The sequence below is a fragment of the Calypte anna genome, chromosome 11 (genome assembly GCF_003957555.1).
Source record: "Calypte anna isolate BGI_N300 chromosome 11, bCalAnn1_v1.p, whole genome shotgun sequence".
Lineage (NCBI taxonomy): Eukaryota > Metazoa > Chordata > Aves > Apodiformes > Trochilidae > Calypte > Calypte anna.
In genome coordinates, this window is record NC_044257.1 from 7,741,938 (window position 1) to 7,762,580 (window position 20,643).

At 38.7% G+C, this 20,643-nt stretch overlaps 1 protein-coding gene across 1 annotated transcript; it reads left to right on the forward strand.

Moving 5' to 3' along the window:
• The first annotated feature begins 5,994 nt into the window (after positions 1-5,994).
• On the forward strand, positions 5,995-18,230 carry DNAJA2 (DnaJ heat shock protein family (Hsp40) member A2). The gene is made up of 9 exons (XM_030457918.1): positions 5,995-6,228; positions 9,075-9,134; positions 10,090-10,313; positions 11,674-11,754; positions 12,076-12,209; positions 13,758-13,954; positions 15,497-15,641; positions 15,786-15,913; positions 16,450-18,230. The coding sequence occupies exons 1-9, from the start codon at positions 6,151-6,153 to the stop codon at positions 16,636-16,638; spliced, it is 1,236 nt and encodes a 411-aa protein (XP_030313778.1). The 5' UTR covers positions 5,995-6,150; the 3' UTR covers positions 16,639-18,230.
• Positions 18,231-20,643: the final 2,413 nt, after the last annotated feature.

The following is a 20,643-nucleotide window of genomic DNA, read 5'->3' on the forward strand; positions in this document are numbered from 1 at the left end:
AATCAACAGTAAAATTCAGATCAACTGGAGCAAGACTGGAGCTAAATTAAGTCACTTAGAAGGCTAAACAAACTGAAAAATCTATATATGAAGACAGGTACACCCTTTAGTGTACCTTTAGCACAATTTTAAAATAGCACTCCTACATTGGCCAAGAAATGCTGTACCCATCTTGTAAAATTGTTTAATTCTGGAAAGCTCCAAATGTGACAATCCTCTACAGTTATCTGAATACAAAGCTCTATCTTGTACATGAAATTTTCAACAGATGATCTCACTCCAAAATAGCATATAACTCTAGACATAAAAATTTTAGCTATATACAGGAAGAAAGGAAATGCAGATACTTTCATAATTTAATGTGAAGCATACTCATTATTTTAGTCTTTGTGTTCATACAAGTGATTAGTGAAATATTTCATGTAAACTATTTTGTTTGACACATTGTTTGACACCAAGACACAAGTGGAAAAGCATAGACAATGAAAAATTATTAATAAAAATCTGATATTTAACAGTTTCTAAAATCCCTTATGCAATTCCTAAACACTGACTATAAAAGTGCTTATCTAGAAATAATTTGACTCTTGGCTGTACTATAATCAAGGTAGGCTACTGAATAGTAGTGTCTTCTTCTATGTAATAAATAAGCTATTGACTGAATAGCTGTTTGCCTCTACAGAATACTTCATTTGCATTTTATACATGTCCTAGCTTCAAAATATTATAAAAAAACCTTGTAATCCACATCTTTACTGCCTCCTTTCTTCTTCTCCCAATTCCCATTTTCCCTTGTTTCCCTCACCCATGTAAGTACTTCCTTCTCCAGCATACCTACAAACATATGCACATTCACTCTTCCCGTCAAAAACCTCATAATATCATAAGGCAGATCTGGCAATACAAAGAAGACTTCTACACACTATCTCAAGTTCTGTGGCCCCGAAGAATTATTATGCATCTGTATTGTAATTGCATCTGGGACGAATTAAATCCCATATGACTACTTCACAATCAACTAATCACAACTCTAAGAAATAAGTCTTCTTTCCTAAGTAAATATTAAATTACTGCTGTTCGTACCCAGTTACATTCTGCAATGGTTTCTTTCATCCTTGCCTTGCCTAAATCTTTGGACAGCCTGTTCAGTGCTACAGAGCTACCACTCTGCACGGTTACTACCTTCTCTCAGAGGGCCTGGCCTATTTGTAACAGTTGCAACAAACTACAGAAAAACATGAATAGATGCAGAGATAGAGCATCAGTATCTTTACATTTATGTGACAAGAAAATGTCTGTGTTACTTTGAAATGAACCCTTTGTTGAAAAGTCCTCCAGTTAAAAAAACAGGCAAAATAGTAAATAGTAAAATAATATAATAAAGAGAGTAGTAAACCATGGTTTTCTTCAGAGAAGTTTTGCACTGTTTATACAAATAAAACAGACCTAATAGGACAGATTGGTAAAAGCATATAATTCAAGAATATGTAAACTTGCATGAAAGTTCTAAAAAGCTGCATAAAGTTGCATCCAAATTTCACACATGAAAGTTTAACATGTATAAATCCAACTTTTAGAGAGAGTGGGGTTTTGCAGCCATTTTATATAATGTACCCTTTATTTTAAGAATGCCTTTGTTTCTCACTCCACAGAGTTTAGGGGTTGCTGTACAACCAGCAGGACATTTGAGTAGTGTACATAAAGTGAACTTAAATTGTTAGTAAAATTTAAAAATTGGGTACTTACAGCTCAGGAACTCACTTTCTTTCAAATACTACTGGATTTGCTGCACACTGGGGAAAAAAAAGAAATCTTACATAAGAATAATGAATGCAAGTTTAACTCAGTTATACTACAAAACACAATAGCTAAAAAAGAGTTGTACAAGGCCTCTTCACACCATGTCAAGGATACTCAGTAGCACTGATATCTTTTTTTTTTTTTTTAAGGAAACTAGAGTTCATGCAGGAATTTAAATAATTGAGAGACCAAAACAGAGAGGGCTGGATTTTTTTTTCAACATTGGTTTTGAGATACCTGATTTTTCTTTCAGGTGTCTATTTGATTGAAAGTATCTTGTTGTAGTTTGCCACTTTTAAAATTAAAATTATTTAAAGTCTTAAAATTCTTTAATCAAAAATTATACACGACTTGTGAATAAATTTATTGTATTATTTACTCCTTGCTCTCTTTGCCAGTTTACAATGTAGCATTTCTCACTGGGTAACTCAAACCTTTTCAGGTTTGGTTCCAGCTGAAAACTTCCCACAAACATCCTCAGGTCTTAAAGAGAGACATTTAAAGGTGTTAATACACCTGTGTCTAATATACATTTCTAAACAGCCACTTTTTTTTTTTTTTTTAATTATTTCAAAGCTAAAACTTTGATTTCTTATCCAAAGTAATGTTCACAACACCTTCATTATTGACATTCATACAACATACTTGCATCACTAAGAGTTCTAACTAACCCTATGAGAAAGATAGTGACAAAAGTTATACACAACATTTTAAGTCTGGCTGGATCCCACAGAGGCTTAAGGAAGAGTTAAAAGATAAATTGCCAGACATCAGAGACAACTGGAAGGCACCACTAGGGACTTTTAAGCAGTGAATTCATGCCAGGCCAACAGCACCTCGGTAACCATATCACTAATATCATATAAAGCAGAGATTATCTAAGTAACCTAAATCTGAATGCAGATGCAGAGAAACTGGGGCCAATGGGAGATCAGAAGTTGGGGGTGGGGTTTTTCTGGGGAGGAGACAGGGATGGAAAAACAGAGGTGTAAGGACAGCAAAAATGAGGGCTAGAAAAGGGCAAAAAGGAACATGGTATGCAACTCATATTACTGCTGCTGCACAGAGGTACTTTTCAGGCAGCTTTGGGTTTCATCACCACATCTGAGGCAGGACAATAAACCAGACCTGTTGTTCTGACCATATTGCAAAACTCAAGCCTGCTTCCCTGGTCAGGGGAATTAGGGGTAGGAGTAGGCAGGGTGCTCTTCCAGACCAGCAGGAGGCTAGATGGCTGGCATAGAAGACCTGGTAATTGTACCTTCTACACCTGCCAGCACAGGCACAGCAGTTTTAAGTTCAAATTTGACTGTACAGTATTAGAATGAAGCAGGAGTCAGAATTGCCTTCTTGTATTTTCATGTTAAACACAACATAACTTGATAAATAAACTTGAAGAGGGTTTATATTTCTTTTGCAGTAACATGAATCTAATCTCTTCCCAATTCTACAAAGATAAACAGATCCAATGCTTGTCTTATTTCTAAGAAAGCATTGCAAAATGCTTTATCTTAAAGAGGCAACGTGATTTATTTTGTCTAAGGAATGCAAAAAGGATCTGAACAGACCTTTGTGCCTCTGTAAGGCCAAAACAATACCTCTGGAAGCCGAGAATTGTGCAGTCTATTTAAAACCAAGCAAATAAAACCTCAAATAACAACTACTTTTCAACATTCTGTGTGATAACAATAGAATTAGAAACCAACTGAAAAAGCTCTTATTTGGTTGAGGAGGGAAAAAACAAAATGGAAAAACCCAATCTAGGAAACTGTGCAAGTGTTAACAAAAGAAAGTGGGAAAGAATGCAACATTTCAGCTACATGCCTGATGTGTTCTGTCAGTACAGGTCACAAGTTGATGATAAAAGCAGGAAGAATATCCTTGATATTCACCTGCATTTTAATTTAATAAGAAGGTAATAAGCCAAGCTTATGATTCTTTCATGCCACTTGAAAATAAAATATGAAGTTTCATCCCAGAGAACTTTTCTTATTTATTGCACAGTTTTGTTGTAGAAGACATAAAATAGGTCTGCAGTAACAAGGATGTTTTGGCAAGGGAGAAGAAAGTATACAAACACCACTCCTAAACTACCTCCTAAGTCTGGTCTCAAGCTGATACATCAAGCTCACCTACCTACTCACCTCACCTGCCTACCCAGCTCATTCCTACTATCCATCAATCTGCTGGCTCATATTCTGGCTTGATTTGCAAACAAACCACTCAGCTCACAGGAGAGGTAAGTCTGGGCTGAATCATGATTTTGCTGAACTTCATTTCTACAGGCAGAGATATGAATGGCACTCCACTGGTTTGAGCTACCTCACCTCAGATCTTTAGAATTTTTTTTTTTTTTTTTGACACACATAAATGCTATCCTACGGTATTTTAAACGCTACTTATATCAGTCCTGCTGATTCTGCTTAACTCCTAAAATCATAAGGCTGACTTTAACGACAAAAAAGTGCTCTTCCAGATACTCCTAACTTTTTCACAATAAAATTGTGGAGGACTAAAAAAAAGAAAAACTTACTGAAAAAACACATCAATCTGTAAGTGAGCACAAGCTAAAATAGGCAAGCCAGGTACACATGCCAGTCAGTTCTTAGAGTAGCTAAACTAAGCTTTGCCTTCATAAATAAAAGACAAAGCCAAGTAATGTAAAACACACGTAAACCAAACTGTGAAGCCTTAGGGGCTTTAGTCATATTTTAAATCATGCAATTACCAAAGGCTGTACAACCTCCAAAAATAACAAAGAAATATAGATTTCCCTATGATTTTTCTTTTCCTTCATGCACATCTCTGAACCAGACTAATAGTTACAGTTCATGGGATCGTCTCTCTAGTCGCTGTTCTCCACCCTACCACTGTTTTTCTACCTCTAAAACTTGTCTCCATGTTCCTTTGAAGCTCTTGACTGCTGCCACACCTGCAGCTCTAGAAGCAGATATTACTATCTTCTCCTGAAACTGATTATGCTGGACTGAATAAACACAATGATGGAATTTAAGGCTCCATAAGCACCGGTTTAAGGAGTACAGAACCCAGGAGCAGATTGCATTTCCCAATATAGCCACTGCAACCCTAAACTGTGCCAAAGAATTATAGATGAAGAGCCTCCCTACAGACAATTAAGTAAGAAGCCCTCAAGCATTCTGATCTATTCCCTTCAGGCAAGAGGCCTATCCAAGTTTCCACCCCACAAACCCATTAATCACATGAGAGGCCTTCTCCACTGTCTTTCACATAGCAGGTTGCTAACCTGTTTCTGGCAGACTCTCCTCAGGGCTCAGCCTTGTTCAAGTCGTCCTTGGGGAGCACCCTCCCCCAGACACACCGAGCTTACCCACAAAGAGACAATAAAACAATTTATATTTTTCCTCTCTCAACAGAAACCCAGTCCTATCTTCCTCAGCCAGGCACCTGCTACAGCTTCTAAAGCCTTCCAGCAGCTCCTTTCTAATAAGGGGCTAATGACCAAGAGACCACACCTGAGGAAAAGCTCAGTTACCATTCTCATGATTCAGAGACAAGCCTCTTATTAAACACAGCTGGGCTTTTTATTTGCCCGCTGAAAGAGCAATCTTGCTTGAGGGCCTTGAGGTCCCTGCACCACACAAGAACACTTTGCTGCTCTGAATCACTTCAGGCCTAGCATAGCAACTGGTGCTTTTTTTAAGATCCCAGAAACGGAGCAAAACACAAAAATGGAGCAGATGGGTACCAACGCTATTTATAACTACTGAAACCTTAGCAATATGTCCCTGAAGAAAATTACATTGATGCTTGAGGTTAGGCAGCAGGCTTGATGCAGGGCCACTCCTTGCCTCACGTACTCCAGGGACATACTTCAGGATTAAGGCGAAATGGCGAAAACGCAGAAGGCCCCGAGGGAGCACGCACAGCGGCAGGGGAATTGGAGGCTTCGAAACGACAGCAGGGAACCTGAGGACACCGGTTTCACAGGAGCTGCTCCCCTCCCTTCGGGGTGGCCGGGTCGCCTCCCGCCCCTTCCCTCACAGCCCCTTCCCGCCCTTTCCCTCACAGCCCCTTCCCGCCTCCCCCTCGCGGACGTTGGGGACGGTGCCGCGAGCCCCTGTGCCGCAGCGCCCCCTGCCGCGCCGCCCCGGAATTGGGTCAGGCGCCCGAAGTGGGCCGAGGGGGCGGGGCCCCGCCGCCCGGGGGAGAAGGGAGAGGGAGGGAAGGGGTGGGCGGGGTTTTCCTGCGTCGCGGCGCGGTGACGCCAGGCGTCTGCGCGTGACGTCGCGGCGGCTTTCGTCCTGCTCCCGGTCTCGCCCTCACCGCCCCTCGGCCCGTTCCGGCCCGCGCCCGCCGCTCGCTGCCGCCATGGCGAACGTGGCCGACACGAAGCTCTATGATATTCTGGGGGTGCCGCCCGGAGCCTCCGACAACGAGCTCAAGAAGGTGCGGGGGAGGGGCGGCGGCCGGCGCCCGGGGAGACCGGGAGGCAGCGCTGTGGGGGAGGGGGCGGGCTGGCCGCCGGGCAAGGCGCCGCGGGGCGGGGGGGGGCGGGCGGTCGGTCCCGGGGCCGACGGGAGGCAAGGGGAGTGAAGCCGAGGGAAGGCCGCGGGTGCAGGGGGGGGCATGGCCTAAGGGCGACGGCGGCCTACCCGACCGCACGGCTGAGGCCTGCGGCCGGCGCCCGGTGCCGCCTCAGCAGGCCGCGCCGTGGAACCGCCGGGTCTTGGCTACCGGGTGGGAGCCGACGGCTCGTGGCGGGCCGCGGGTAGAATCCGGATTGGAGAGGAGAGAGGGGGACGGCGAGAGAAGAGAGCAGCGGGGCCTGCCCGTGCTCCCCGTGTCCCTGGCCCGGCGCCGCCGCGTCCCGCGTTGGCTCCGGGCGCCGCTGGGGCTTTGCTCGTCTCGCCCCCGAAGCGCCGCGTCCCTCCCGCGCGGCAGAGCGGCATTCCCAGCCGGCGAAAGGCTTTTTGGGTGTAAAAATCCTCGTGAACGACTAGCAGGTTCTAACCGGTGCCATTGTCTGCCCCACGTGTAGGCCTTAGTAACGTTTCGTTTTGCTCATATATTTGGTTCCTCCCAGGCCGAAAGCGACAAAGTAAGGTAAACAAAGAAGAGAGGTGAAAACTTGGACCCAGATCATCAATATAACAGTTCCCTATGTCCATTTAATTCTGTAGGGTATAAGCCACTTTTTTTCTAAAACGACTTAATGACCATTCTCACGTGAGGGAGGATAATTAACTAGACAGTTTCCTAGCACTGACCTGCTTCCGCTGATGGGTGGTGCTGGTATTAAAAAGTATGCGTTACCCATCATGCATGTGGTAGCCTAATTTGTACAGGGATGGGCAGTTGCAGTGGTGAAATAGTGTTAAAGATGGAAGGCATGCAGTGAGAAGATAGTGCTGGATACCAAACACAATCAATTAGATTATTTTTTCCTTACAGAATTCTCTTAAGACCATCAGTGTCCTCTAAGAATGGAAAACTGACAGCAGTTTGCTGTTTGGATAACCTGCAGTGCTCAATATTAATTGCTATAGATTAGATACACCACAGAATGTCAAGTTTCCAACTGCTTGCACAGCAAGTTTATCTCATTGTCACTGGGAGGTCACATGGATGTTTATTAGTTGAATATTTAACCTACATAATAGTGTAGCAAAGTGAAAACAAATAAGTGATAATTTTGTCAAAAGCAGATGAGAGAACTGGCTTCAATACTTGTTTGTTAAAGTAACTCTTATTTAAATTATAATATGATATTGGTGTAGACCCTGATTCTGGATTTGTGTTTGATTAAATAAATAGTGGTAGTTTTGTTTTGGGCCATTAGTAGTCCTAAGAATTGATCTAAATGGGAGTGTTGTTATCAGCAAAGACATGAGTGCTCTCTTTTTAAAAATCATGCAGACTCCTTTTTTTCCTGATTAGATAGTGTGAGGTAGGTTTTAAGTTTGGTGTTCTGGTTCTTGTTGGTTGTTTTTCCTTGGTTTGATGCATTACAATACATAAAGTCCATTTTTATTACAGAATGCAGATGTTTACAGAAGATTATACTTTTTTACTGGCAATTAATTTGCCCTCTAAGATGTATTTTTTTGTTCTTTATGCTCACTGTGGTTTAGAATATTTGCCTTGTAATATTGTACTATTTTTATTTCACTTCCTTATGAAACTATTTTTTGATTGAATGAAGAAGTACCGAGTATTTCAGGATAATCAGTAAAGAAGTAATTATGGAGTGCAAAAAAGTAATCCTACTTGTTCCAATATAAAATGGAAAGTTGTGGTCCCTGTAAAGCTTTGTGATTAAAGCTTTCATAACATTGTAGTTTCAAAGAGCTAGTATAAATGCTCAGTTCTGCAGAAACAGAACTTTTGAAGCATCCATTGTAAGAATGAGTGTTTCAGTTGTTTGTATTTGCATCACTGTAGCTTTTTTATATGTATAATGTAAAAAATAAAAGGCTGTGTACCATGTAATTTATTAACATCTGTCCCCTGATTGGTTTGGGGGCTTGTTGAGGTGGAGTGGAGGAGAGACTTGAGGTCTAAGCTCTGTGAATAGCTCAAATTGGGGGAAAAGTCTCTGCATGGTCTGTTATTTGCTTTGATCCTCTATAGGATGAAGTACTGCTGTAGAAAAAGTGGTGGTCTTGAGAGTTGAAATACTGGTAAAAAGAAAAAAAAAGAAAAAAAGCATAAGCATACTGAAAAATCTATTTTGGAGATATGACTGTACTTACACTTCCTATCGCTTTAGAACAGTAAGGTGAAATAAAAGCAATTATCTGTACATTTCTGCTCTTGTAACTTTGTTCAAAGTGAGATGTCTTCCATTATTGATAAATAAGAATAAATTATTGTGAGGATTGACTGATAGTTGAATGAGAAGCTGAAGCAGCCATTTTGTTGTTAAATGCATTGCTGTGATTGAAGTGAAAGATAAATGGGTTGAAACTTAAATTGTTACAGGCTTTGAGTGGGTTCTGTAGAGTAAGTAATTTTAATGAAAGTTCAGTGTGATTTTTCTGTAAGCTAATGAAGATAAGCAGGAAAACTAGTTCTACCTAGTGTTCTATTGTGTGCTGTAGTTGTGTGCAAATCCAAGTATAGTTAATTTGTGAATGTAGCAATGGCAGTTTTTCGTATATAATTTCAATTTATGAGTGAATTCAAAATGCTCTCACTTCACCTTATTAATATTTTTTTCATGAAGACACGAGTTTCTCAGGGAAGAACTGATTAATCAAAATTTGAACTAATCATGTGCCTCTTTCAACTAGGCATACAGAAAGCTGGCCAAGGAATACCACCCTGATAAGAATCCAAATGCAGGGGACAAAGTAAGACTTCTTTTTCTTTCTTAAACTCTTGAAGTTTGCTTTTACAGTAGCAACTGGGGGACCAAGTACAGGTGTTGGGGGCTCACTGGTATTCAAAAACAGTATCTGTAAGAGAGAGCCCTGTCTTTTCTACTTCTTACGCATCTCAAAATCAACCAGCATACCTCATGAAAAAATGTATCAGTTGGCTGAGTCACGTTGGTTGGGAAGGTAATGCTGAGGGAAAAGATGCCTCTCTTGATCTGCCACGATGATGTCAGCTGGCATTGTCATCTACATAGGTGTTTGGGGTAGAGTTGGTTTTCCAGGTTTTTCCAACATGGAAAAATACATGTGGAAGTTCTTGAAACTGCTCCAGCATAAACCAAGTTACATATGTGGGAAGGTTAAATTAGATTTGTCATGCTAATAGGAATTTTTAAAAAGTAATTAAGTAAACTCAGCTGATTCTCCTTAACAGAACTGAAGTTCTCATGGTTGCTTAGAGGTGACCAGAGATGACTATGCAAGATACTGATTTGTTTTGAGGACACACACATTAATAATTTAGCAACTTACAAAAATGTATATTAATGTATTTTAAGTGCCCAACATATCTTGAAGTCTTTACCGTTAGTATGTGACTTGGGGGTTTTTGCCTGTTGGCTACTGCAATATTATGTATTTCAAAGTTTTCATCTTTGGCTGTCTGGTTGTTGTTTGTAAGAAAACTGTCCTATGATTGGCACAGTAAAGATCAAGTCAATGAAGTTTTGCAATAAAATTTTTTATGGGAAGAGGTAACTCCACTATGCCCAAGCCTGGCTTTTAAGTATTGCTTATAAGAATGAGGGTGGAGAATGGTTTGCTTCTGTACTTTCTTAATTGGGTGTTTGTGCTTGGCAAGACAGTAGTAAAATGTTGCCTTGAAGTTCTCAATTGTCATGCTACTGTTTTGACTCTGTTCCTCTCCTAGTTCAAAGAAATAAGCTTTGCCTATGAAGTATTGTCAAATCCAGAGAAACGTGAGTTATATGATAGATATGGAGAACAGGGGCTTCGAGAAGGTAGCGGTGGAAGCAGTGGAATGGACGATATTTTCTCCCATATCTTTGGTGGTGGATTGTTCAATTTCATGGGTGGGCAGAGTAGAAGTCGTAATGGTAGAAGAAGAGGAGAAGATATGATGCATCCACTCAAGTGAGTATCCTGTTACTTTCAGGCTTTCCTGATCATTACTTGACTTTTCTAGTTTGTGTTCTTGATATGCTTCTTAGTTGAAATATTTGGCATTCTTAGATCTGCGTGTAGTCCAGAAGGCAGTTGTCATGAGTTGCTTTTCCTGAGTTAATCTTACAGACTAATACTTTGCTTTTTCATGGTTATTAGCTTGCATATACTTTAACAATATTTTACTTGGTTTTGCTCCTTAATTATGTTTGGAAAAGTATTTGAAAACAAACTATTAATTCACTGTGTTCTTAGGGAAGCAGAGGTACTAAGGCTGTGGAAGGACTAAAGTTGGGTTGCATTCATAGTGTAATACCAGCTGGAAAAGAAGTTAAATGGCATAATGAATTGAAAAGTGTGTGTGGCAGGTTTGGTGGGTTTTTTGGTTGGTTGTTTTTTTGTTGGTTTGGTTTTGGGGTTATTTTGCCACACTTGAATATGGCATCTAATTGTGTCTTGTAGATCTCTGCTTGCACTCTTGACTGGCTTTTTGCCTGCTGAGGAGTTGTTTTCTGAGTTCTTAAGTTAAGCTGCATCTTTCCTGTGGCTGGCAAATCTTGATTAGTGAAGTCTGCTTACTTTTACATGCTTGCTTAGTTTAGTAGCTAGTACTGCATTATGTATTATTGACTAGCTATGGTTTTGTTGTTATGTGTAAAGTGATGCCAGGCAACCTTTTCTCAATACACCAAGCTGAAATTTCTATCCACTAGCAAACCCTTTTTAGAAAAACACTAAATTAGCTCATAAGCTTTTATCAATATGAAGGTTACTGGAGTTTGATAGTGTGTTCAGATTTGTTCATGTTTCAATTTAGAAGCTCTCAAAGAATTCAGTGACATTAGGGACGTGGTAACCTGTTCACACAAAGTTATCACACATGGAAAGTCCTACACAGTAATAAGTATTCTGTATGTATTTTTATTTATGCATGCTATAAATAATGCTAGAAGTGTTTAGAGAGGCTTGTTTCTCACCTGTCTGGTAGAACATAAAACCCCTGTGACTATGTGATAAAACCTAAAATGCTAGATCAGCATCTCTTTTCCTGTTGAGAAACACAAGCGGTGCTATCTGATTTCTTCTGACTAAATCAGAAGTCTTTTCTGAAACTATGTTCAGGATTACATGTGTATATTCATATGTATGGAAATGTTTTTAGTAACTCCTTGTGAAAGCTAAAATGGTGCTTTAAAATTGTATTATAGTAGCAGGTTTATTCTTTTTATGAAGATCTGTTTTTCTGTAATTTGTCCTACGCAAGTATTTTAATTACATGGGGAAGGTAAGTTGTTAAATGATAACCCAAGAGAACTGCTTTATTTTGTAGAGTCTCTTTAGAAGATCTGTATAATGGAAAGACAACTAAACTACAACTTAGCAAGAATGTCCTTTGTAGTGCATGTAATGGGTAAGTTTGTTTCTATTTTTGAGTTCTCTGGTTGCTTTGTTGGAGTATAGTGTAATGAAGCATCTGGTATGTCAGATCTTTATCGGTATTTGACTTACTGAAGCCTGCTTTCCGACTAGAAAATTGTTGCACTTGAATGATATTGTTGATGGAACTGAAACTATTCAAGGGCTTTGTTTGGGGAGGGAAAGGGGGTAGGATACAACCTAATTGGAACTGGCAGTGCAATTAGGTATGTTAACCTACTGATGTAGGGTGGGTTTTTTATGGTATCTTTTCTGAAAAACTTACTTTTCATCCAACTGGTGCTTTCTATTCTAGGCAGGGAGGGAAGGCTGGAGCTGTTCAGAAATGTAATGCTTGCCGGGGTAGAGGTGTACGTATCATGATCAGACAGCTGGCTCCTGGAATGGTTCAGCAGATGCAGTCTGTATGCTCTGACTGCAATGGAGAAGGTAGGCCAAGCTATTCTGTGTTGCTAAATGGATGTAGTTGGATTCCACCTCCTGTTTAAACCTCAGGAGGAACCTATCCAGGACATTTTTGGTCCCATCCTAGTCAGTAATCTGCTGTCAGCACTGATAAATTATTTTACTTGGACCAGCAAGGTTTAGTTTAATATACTGAAAAGAAACCCAGAAGCTTGAACAGTAGGGTCTGATTGTTTTTAAAACACTTAGATGTGAATGTTACTTATTACTATCACTCTTGTGTTATGCCAAAAAACAAGATTATGTTGTTTTAGGAGCTTTTTTGTCTTTTGTGCCATTTGCTAACACTCAAGTACAGGTTTAGGTCGAAAATGGGAATCTAAAGTTGGATTTTAATGTCTTCCAGAAGATACCTTTTGCTACATCGGTTTTGTTTGGTGGGACAGATTGAGCACATGAGCTGCACTTGATTTGATTGCTTTTTAGATCCTCTGCAGGTTGTAGAGTAGTTACATCACTTTGTCGATGACTTTACTGTTCACAATATTTGGAAATTACAAAGGATTGTATCTCATGATTAGTCAAAATACTGCATTACTGATTGTCTTTGAATATTTCATTTTCACAGTTCACATTCCTAACCTACATGCTTAGTTTCAACTTATCGTAACATTACTTTGTTTCTCAGAAAGATAGTTTAAGATGGCAAGTTTAATAGTCTTAAATCAGGAGAGCACTATTGGAAATTACTGACATTGAGCACATGACCTAATATTTTGGTTACTCTGTAGGAAGACAGTAGCTTACTTGAAAAATTAACACAAAGCAAAACAGAGAATCTAAGCTGTTTTGCATGGTCATCTTCCAGTTTGCTGGAAAAATTCATTACCTTGGTAGAGGTGGTGGAAAATAAGAAAAACTGTTCAGTTTTGGAGTGTGACTGAAATCTCCTATGTGTAAGAAAATGTTAGCTCCTTTCTGTGGGAAAACCTATGTATTTCTCTTGCATGTAACTGTGATTTGACCAGCTATTTGTGCCCATTTTACATGCAAGACTCTCCAGTTCTATGGGCTGCATTTAGATAGTACTTTGTTATCCTGGTATACTGCAAAACTTGGCTGTTAATAGACAGAACCCGTTCTGTTTTTCCACTGTTGTTAACAGAAGTAGAACTCAGCTTCCTAACTTCATTGAAATAGCTTGAAATTTGTATTCTGACTTTTAAGGAAGGGGCTTGGTTTCAGTTTCATCCTTTCTCTTATAGCTTTTTTTCTCTAGCATAACCAGGAATGAAAGCAGGGGTTTTTTTCAGGAGTCCTTGATAAGACAGCTTGGAAAGTTACGTTTTATCTTTGTATCCTCCAACCCCCTCCCCCTTTTTTTTTCTTCTTTTCTTCTTCTTCCTCTTCCACCTAAGATAAATGGATTCTAGCTTTCCTCCTGTGAGGAATTCTTTAAAGCAGCATCTAAAACACTAGCTGTTGCATATGTTCTTCAGTCTGCTTGAAAACAGTTTTTCTTCAGAATTGGATGCACTTATGACAAATCTCTGAACTCAAATCTTTCTTTAGGGGAAGTAATTAATGAAAAAGACCGCTGTAAAAAATGTGAAGGGAAGAAGGTGATCAAAGAGGTAAAAATACTTGAAGTCCATGTAGACAAAGGCATGAAACATGGGCAAAGAATTACATTCAGTGGAGAAGCAGATCAGGCTCCAGGTGTGGAACCAGGGGATATTGTCCTCCTACTTCAAGAAAAGGAGAATGAGGTAATGCTTTTGAATTTATATTTTAAATGCCTTTTATCCTAGTCTTTAATATTTAAGTGATATAGATGGCTGTTTTTAAGTAATTGATAGAGTTGCAGCTCTTGAGAGATAGTGAATAGATTTTAATAAATTTATGGGAAGTAACATGGCCTTTGTGGAGAGCCAAGAAAAACTATGCAAGTCTCCAGCCAGATTCTGGTGCTTCCTAAAGCTAATTAAAGGTAGTTTTCTCAGGTAAGCTCAAGCTGACTGATACAATGAAGAGACATTTGGGATGTTAACTTCTATCTCCTTTGCTGTTGACAGTAATAAAATATTATTTATTAGTGTTACTTTTTTGTCCAATGTCTTGTGACATGGCAGGGAACTCTGATTAAAACCTCCAGATGGTGCTTTTTATCTCTACTGTTGTGGTTATGGAAAAAAAAACACAGAATGCTGACATAAATGATAAGTTTAACATAACAAAGGAACATTATTTTATATTAGTTTGCTAAGGCTTATGCTTACTGTGTTCTGGAGTGTATACATTGTTTTTTTGAGTTAAATACTGTAATTTATCTTTTTCTCTGTTTAAACTCCCATAGGGCAGAGTTGAGGTGACTGCTTTTTTTTGAATACTTCTGTTTAGAAAGTCTAGGTAGTACTTTAAAATAAGAAATAGTCGGTGTTATACTCTGGAAGAAATGTTCACAGGAGTGGTGAACGGAAGTTCTGTTGTAACACAAAGAATATAATGTTGGTTATCTGAAAGTAATCTTTTTAAAGCTGTGTCAAAGACTGCTGATTTGTCAGTTTTGCATAGCTCTTTACACATTCTTCTGTAATACTGGTTTAAAAGTGGCACTGATTTTGACTATGATGAATACAGAACAGTCAGATGTGCATGATAGCATCGAATTTCAGGTTGTGCCACTTCTGTCTTAGTCTTCTAATGAACTGAAATCTAGTTTTACAATAGAAACAATTTGGAAAAATACTGTACCTTGCCCTAGTGAGTAAAACTGGACTGACTTTGAGTATTCTTAAAATTTCCCTTGAGGTAGGAGTCATGGTTCTGCCTATGGATAAAGCCTACATTTATTCTGATTAAGAATCCTGGGTGGTAGAGTTTATATATCAGTTATGACAGCTGTGGATTAAAGTTCACTGAAGCAAGATGTGATGACTAATTAAATGTTGAGAAACAAAGATCTGATGTTTGTATTCCCATGCAGTGGAAGTATCTAAATTTAAGACTTGTTTAGAGGTTGCTTGTGTAGATCATCTTGTGAGTGAGAACACTGCTGTTATTCAGGCCATTTTGTTTAATTTGAACCTTATAGCATAGTATGTAGTGTGGTTTGCCCTAGCTTAGATGATACCTCTATAGGCACAAAGTTTCCAAGCACATTAAGCTACTTGATTAGAATCGAGTTCACTTTGTATGAAGGCTGTTGCTCTGACATTGAATTTAAACAATAAATAATAATTCTAAATAATGAGTCTCATGGAGATAGGATTACAGGACTAGAAAAGATATCTTCAGTTTCTGGTTTTTAGGTGTTCCAGCGAGATGGCAATGACTTACACATGACACACAAGATTGGACTTGTTGAAGCACTGTGTGGGTTTCAGTTCACATTTAAGCACCTTGATGGTCGTCAGATTGTGGTTAAATATCCTCCTGGAAAAGTAATTGAACCAGGTAAGCTTGACCTGGTAACTTCTTACTATTCTTTTTTGATTCTTGAACATTTGATCCCCTTCTTGTCCTGTTAACAGAAGAGAATTGTAGAGAGAGATTGGTTTTGAAGTATCACTCTTCAGCTTTACTTCTTTTGAATAACAGGTTGTGTTCGTGTAGTGAGAGGCGAAGGAATGCCACAGTATCGCAATCCTTTTGAGAAGGGGGATCTTTACATTAAATTTGACGTTCAATTTCCTGAAAATAACTGGATTAGCCCAGAAAAGCTTTCAGTAAGTAGTTTTTTAAGCATAAATGTGGTGGTCTTATTTGAGAGTGTATGCAAAGTGTGTGTGTTGTACCTCACGTGCTCGCTTTCAGCAAGTAAAAATTTAGATGCTAGTACAATTGTTCTTCTGATTTTGCTTATAGGCAAAAAGTAAATTTGAAATACCCAGTGGAATATGAATATACAGAATCTGTATTTAAGAGCTGTGCACATGTTGGGCAGATGAGGGCAGGGGGAAGAATGTTCCTGCTGCTGTGTGATAAGTTTTCAGAGTGCAACTGTATTTACTGATTGCACTTTTCGTTGATGTAATGTGCAGCTGTTGGTTTTCTTTAAGTAGTGCCTTCCAGTTGATAGACAAATACTTTGGATACTTCATAATGAGTAAGCACTTCAGGGTTTTCATCAGCTTAGACTTCTGAAGTAAACCTGCTTTGAAAGTGAAGTTGTGGAAAACTGTTTTGTTTTTTGTGTTTTTTTTTTTTTAGAAATTACAGATGCAGTACTGAATACACTTCTTTTTTTTTTTTTTTTCGGCAGGAACTTGAAGATCTTCTGCCAGCTAGACCAGAATTTCCCAATGTAATTGGTGATGCAGAAGAGGTAGATCTTCAGGAATTTGATACCACTCGTGGTTCAGGTGGTGGCCAGAGACGTGAGGCTTATAATGATAGTTCTGATGAAGAAAGCAGCCATCATGGACCTGGGGTACAGTGTGCCCATCAGTAAACATTTGTCTAAAAAGTTGCACAAGGATTTTCTTTCAAATTTTGCCTGACTTGTTTTCAACAATCCAGCTGGATTGTATAAGTAATCCAGATGAACCAATGGACATCTATTGCTGTATGTGTAACTTTTAAATTGGTCTATAGTATCTACAGAGTGTAATTTAAACTAACCACAAGCTTACATCTTCATTTGACTGTGTAGCAGAATAAAGCACTTGAAAGGAAGACGAGACTCCTTGTCACATGGGTTTTAAGTTTGTCCTCGTATCTGTGCTTGATTTTTACCAGTTTTGTGTAGATTTTAAGTTTCATATTCAAATTCTACATTGTAAAGTTTGTGTACAATTTGTCCTGAGGCTTGGTATTTGGCTGCACCTGCATAAGCTGCTACAAATAGAATAAAAGAATTTCATAGCCTGTATCTATCATCTAGATGCATGGTAAATGGGCTTTGCACATAATGGGTTTAGAGCTGACTGGGAACAATGGAAGACTAAATTAGAAGTGGTTGTAAGTTTTTTCTACCATCTTGTGAACGGTTTCTGAAATTAAATAAAGCAGTTGGTGTATAATATATTTCTTTTGCCTTGTAACTCTTACTTTTCCAGTGGCTTTAACTATTATGTGTATGAAGAGACTATGTAGATGGTAGGCACTTCATAAACACCATGAGGCTGAAGCTGCTGTGAGATTAGGTTGCAGATGGATAACAATTATGTGCCACATACTAAAGTCTTTCCTTGAAATGAGATACGACTAAATGGGCACAGGGGAAGGCTGCAGCCATGTCCCCTTTGTATGACGAGAACAATCAGAAGACAACATAACCTTTTAAATAAAGATGATTAAATAGCAAAATAATGGTGTCTTTCTCATAGCCTTTGAATCCAATTCAAAGCCTGGTTTACTGTGACTACCCAGAGGAATGTTTCCAGTTTTAAAAAACTTTGCAAAAGCCTGGCAACTTGTGGTTGCATTAACACTTTGTAAAGAGATTGAGCTTAGTGCTGTACTTGACAAAAATTTTTGATCTGGAAACTTACTAAATGTAGATGGGTTTGTTACTTTTGGAGTAGTTTGTAGTTTAAATATTCAGACATAAAGTTCTCCAGCTTCAGTTCTCTTTATCTACTTTCAACAGGTAAAAATACCACAACAAAGCAAAAGTGTGATTGTAATTATCAGGTGCAGTTAGTTATCCAAGCTAATTTTGTTACAATGTTAAGGAACTGCATGAATTTCAGTTGGTAAGCTGCTTCTCTGTAGTGAGGTTTTTCTCCCTGTTGAAGCAAGGAAGTTGAAAGATTCCTGTACTTTTCTTTATAAATCTGAAGTGTGACTTGTTTAATTATTGCTCAGATAGTTGTTGACACTTTACCAGTGAGGTTGGAGGGACAAACTCCAAGGGTTTCTGCGTGCTTGGGTAGGCATTGGCATTTGAGTGTTGCTTAATATCCTTGTTACAGACTCTAAAACTGAAGCAAGAATAAATACTGTTTGACCTGTATTTCAGTATGCTGTGGCATTCTCATCTAGTGACTATTTTCATTTATTAAAACTTCAGGCTGCTTTTCATGAAGCCATGGTAACGTACTGATCTTTTCTGTTGATTTATTTCTCCAAGAAGTTGCTCAACCTGTAACGCTTAAACAATTAAAATGCCTGTCCTGTGCTTTTACATAGCAGCTTTGGGATTTTCCTCTGGAAAACAGAGTATGTGCTCTTTTCATCTTCTTACTTTCAATTTCATTTTTTTCCAGGAGAATAGGGGAAGGGATTTCTGGTAACTTTTTAAATTCTATGCTGGAGTGAAGGGGTGGGGGGGAAGTTGATCACTGTGGTGTAGTTCTGTTTCAGTCCTGAGAGACTGCATTTAGGCTTCTGCCAGCAGCATCTTTCAATGAGTGGTGACCTTCAGAGTAGCCCTTACTAAAACTATCTCCTGCTCTACAAAGAAGGTATCTGTTTACAAAGTTGCAGCATAGAGCACCTTCATGTGAATTCACAGTCTACACTGTCTGTTTCAATATCGTAAGTTGCAAGTAATATGCTGCTAAAGTTACTAAGATTTAGTTGTTTACTGATACCTTTTGACTTAACATAGCTATTAATGCTTTAACTGAGCCAATGTGACTGTCTTTTGAATAATTAATAAGCATTTGACTCTAATTGCTTATTAGCTGTTTATTATCTCAGTAATAAACAGCTGTAACTTAAGTACTTATCCTAGAGGTGGTACTATAAACGAGTATTCTGTATGTCAGAGTAGAAAGCAAACATGATCACTAGAACTGTATTTAGAGCCATTTTTGAGCTGACACTTTTAAAATATGTGTAATATCAGACTCAAGAAGCTGAACTGAAAAGAACTCAGGAAATACTGTCTACCTTATTTTGTGACATCTCTCCTTGCATATACAGTGACTAAAACTGACCTAAAGCTGACTCTCATCCAATCTTATCTGTCCTCCTGAGTGGGTGTAATCTACCCAGGTGTTCACAGTGAATTAGTAAGATACTGACAGTGGTGTAGTTCTTGTTGACATAAAAGATGAGGCTACACTCTTTTTGAAAAATAGGTTTGCAGAGAAGTTGGAAATAAGTAAAAGATGACTGCTGCTTGAAATAATGAAACATGTTGAAGACTTAGCAGTTGATACGCAACAGTTTCTCAGCCTTCTAAATAGGATGTAATAGGAAAATTTTATTAATTATTAACCCATAACATTCTGTTACAGCCTCGGGCTGTAAAGGAGGTGTGGGGCATTTAATCCTTTGCCTCTTTTACCAAACCTAAAAGTAACTTTGGTGATGTAATTGGAATTCTGCAGGCTACCTTGTTTAATGACAATTCTTAGAGATTACTTCAGTTCATTGAAGAGTCCTTGTATTTCATTACTGTGTACATCCTGTGAATTTGCTGTTGTGTCAGGGCCCAGAAACACCTTCCCAGCTCTTAGTAGTAGCTTTTTAGTCACAAAAAAAAAAAAAAAAAAGCTGATCTAAATTGCAACTTAGAAAATACATTAACAGAAGCATGCTGGATTAAACACTATCACCTATTCTTCAAATATGATGACCACCCTACCTCAAGCCCCAGTGAGATGCACAACAAAGGTGTGTTGGCCTATCTTGCAGACCATGCCTAACATTATACATTTCAGGAAAATTAAATCTGAAGGTTTCAGTACTGCATTGCAATTTTGGTTACCTTAGTGTATTACAGAATAGTTAAATCATTCACACTTAAATGTCTGTTTTCCTGCAATAATAGCTAATACTACACTCCTGATGTTCTTACCACTTTAAGGGGAAATGGAGGTTAATTCAAGTGAAACTGCTGAGTTACAGAACTGACCATGAATTTTTGTAAATTTCATGTATAATCAGAATGAGAGGTTTATTTCTGTATTTTCTGGTTATCAAGTAAGAGCACAGTTTTAATCTAGGTTTGATAAGCCTTTTAACTTCATGTTCTTTGCCAGTTTTGTCTCCTGGGCCTTGAAAAGCTTTTTTTTTTTTAAAACCTTTATTTGAAACTTGTCACCTTTGTGTGCGTGAGTATAGCAGGGGAAGAAGTAGAACAGAAGAAAAACTAATCTAGATTTCATTCTAACACTGATGTTTTGAGGTCTTTCATACCATCCTTTACCACAGTGATAACACTTGCTGAAATCACCACTGGCTGAGTAAAAGCCAACTGTATCTTCACATTCTGAAAATACTATTGCACTTCTAGCAGAGGTACTGGTGGACTGGCATCTTTACCTAGAAAGATATTAAAAGCCTTTCCTACAAATTACTCAAAGTACTAGAAAAACGTGGGTTAACACCATGAATCACAGAATACTAGCTGTCATCTTGCATATTACTGTCATATCTCAGAACAAGACTGGAACTGTTTTATTCTCATATCAGATTCATATATGCCACCACATAACTGAAGTGACATTCAAGAATTTAGAAGCTTGCTCTAAAGCTTAATTTCAGGGTTGGATTCAAGAAG

What these genes read in the sequence shown, in the direction of transcription:
- DNAJA2 (XM_030457918.1), top strand. Translation starts at nt 6,151, where the DNA reads ATGGCGAACGTGGCCGACACGAAGCTCTATGATATTCTGGGGGTGCCG. An exon ending in TGGAAAAGTAATTGAACCAG is followed by an intron (nt 15,642 to 15,785) that starts GTAAGCTTGACC and finishes TTTGAATAACAG; the next exon opens with GTTGTGTTCGTGTAGTGAGA. An exon ending in TTAGCCCAGAAAAGCTTTCA is followed by an intron (nt 15,914 to 16,449) that starts GTAAGTAGTTTT and finishes TTTTTTCGGCAG; the next exon opens with GAACTTGAAGATCTTCTGCC.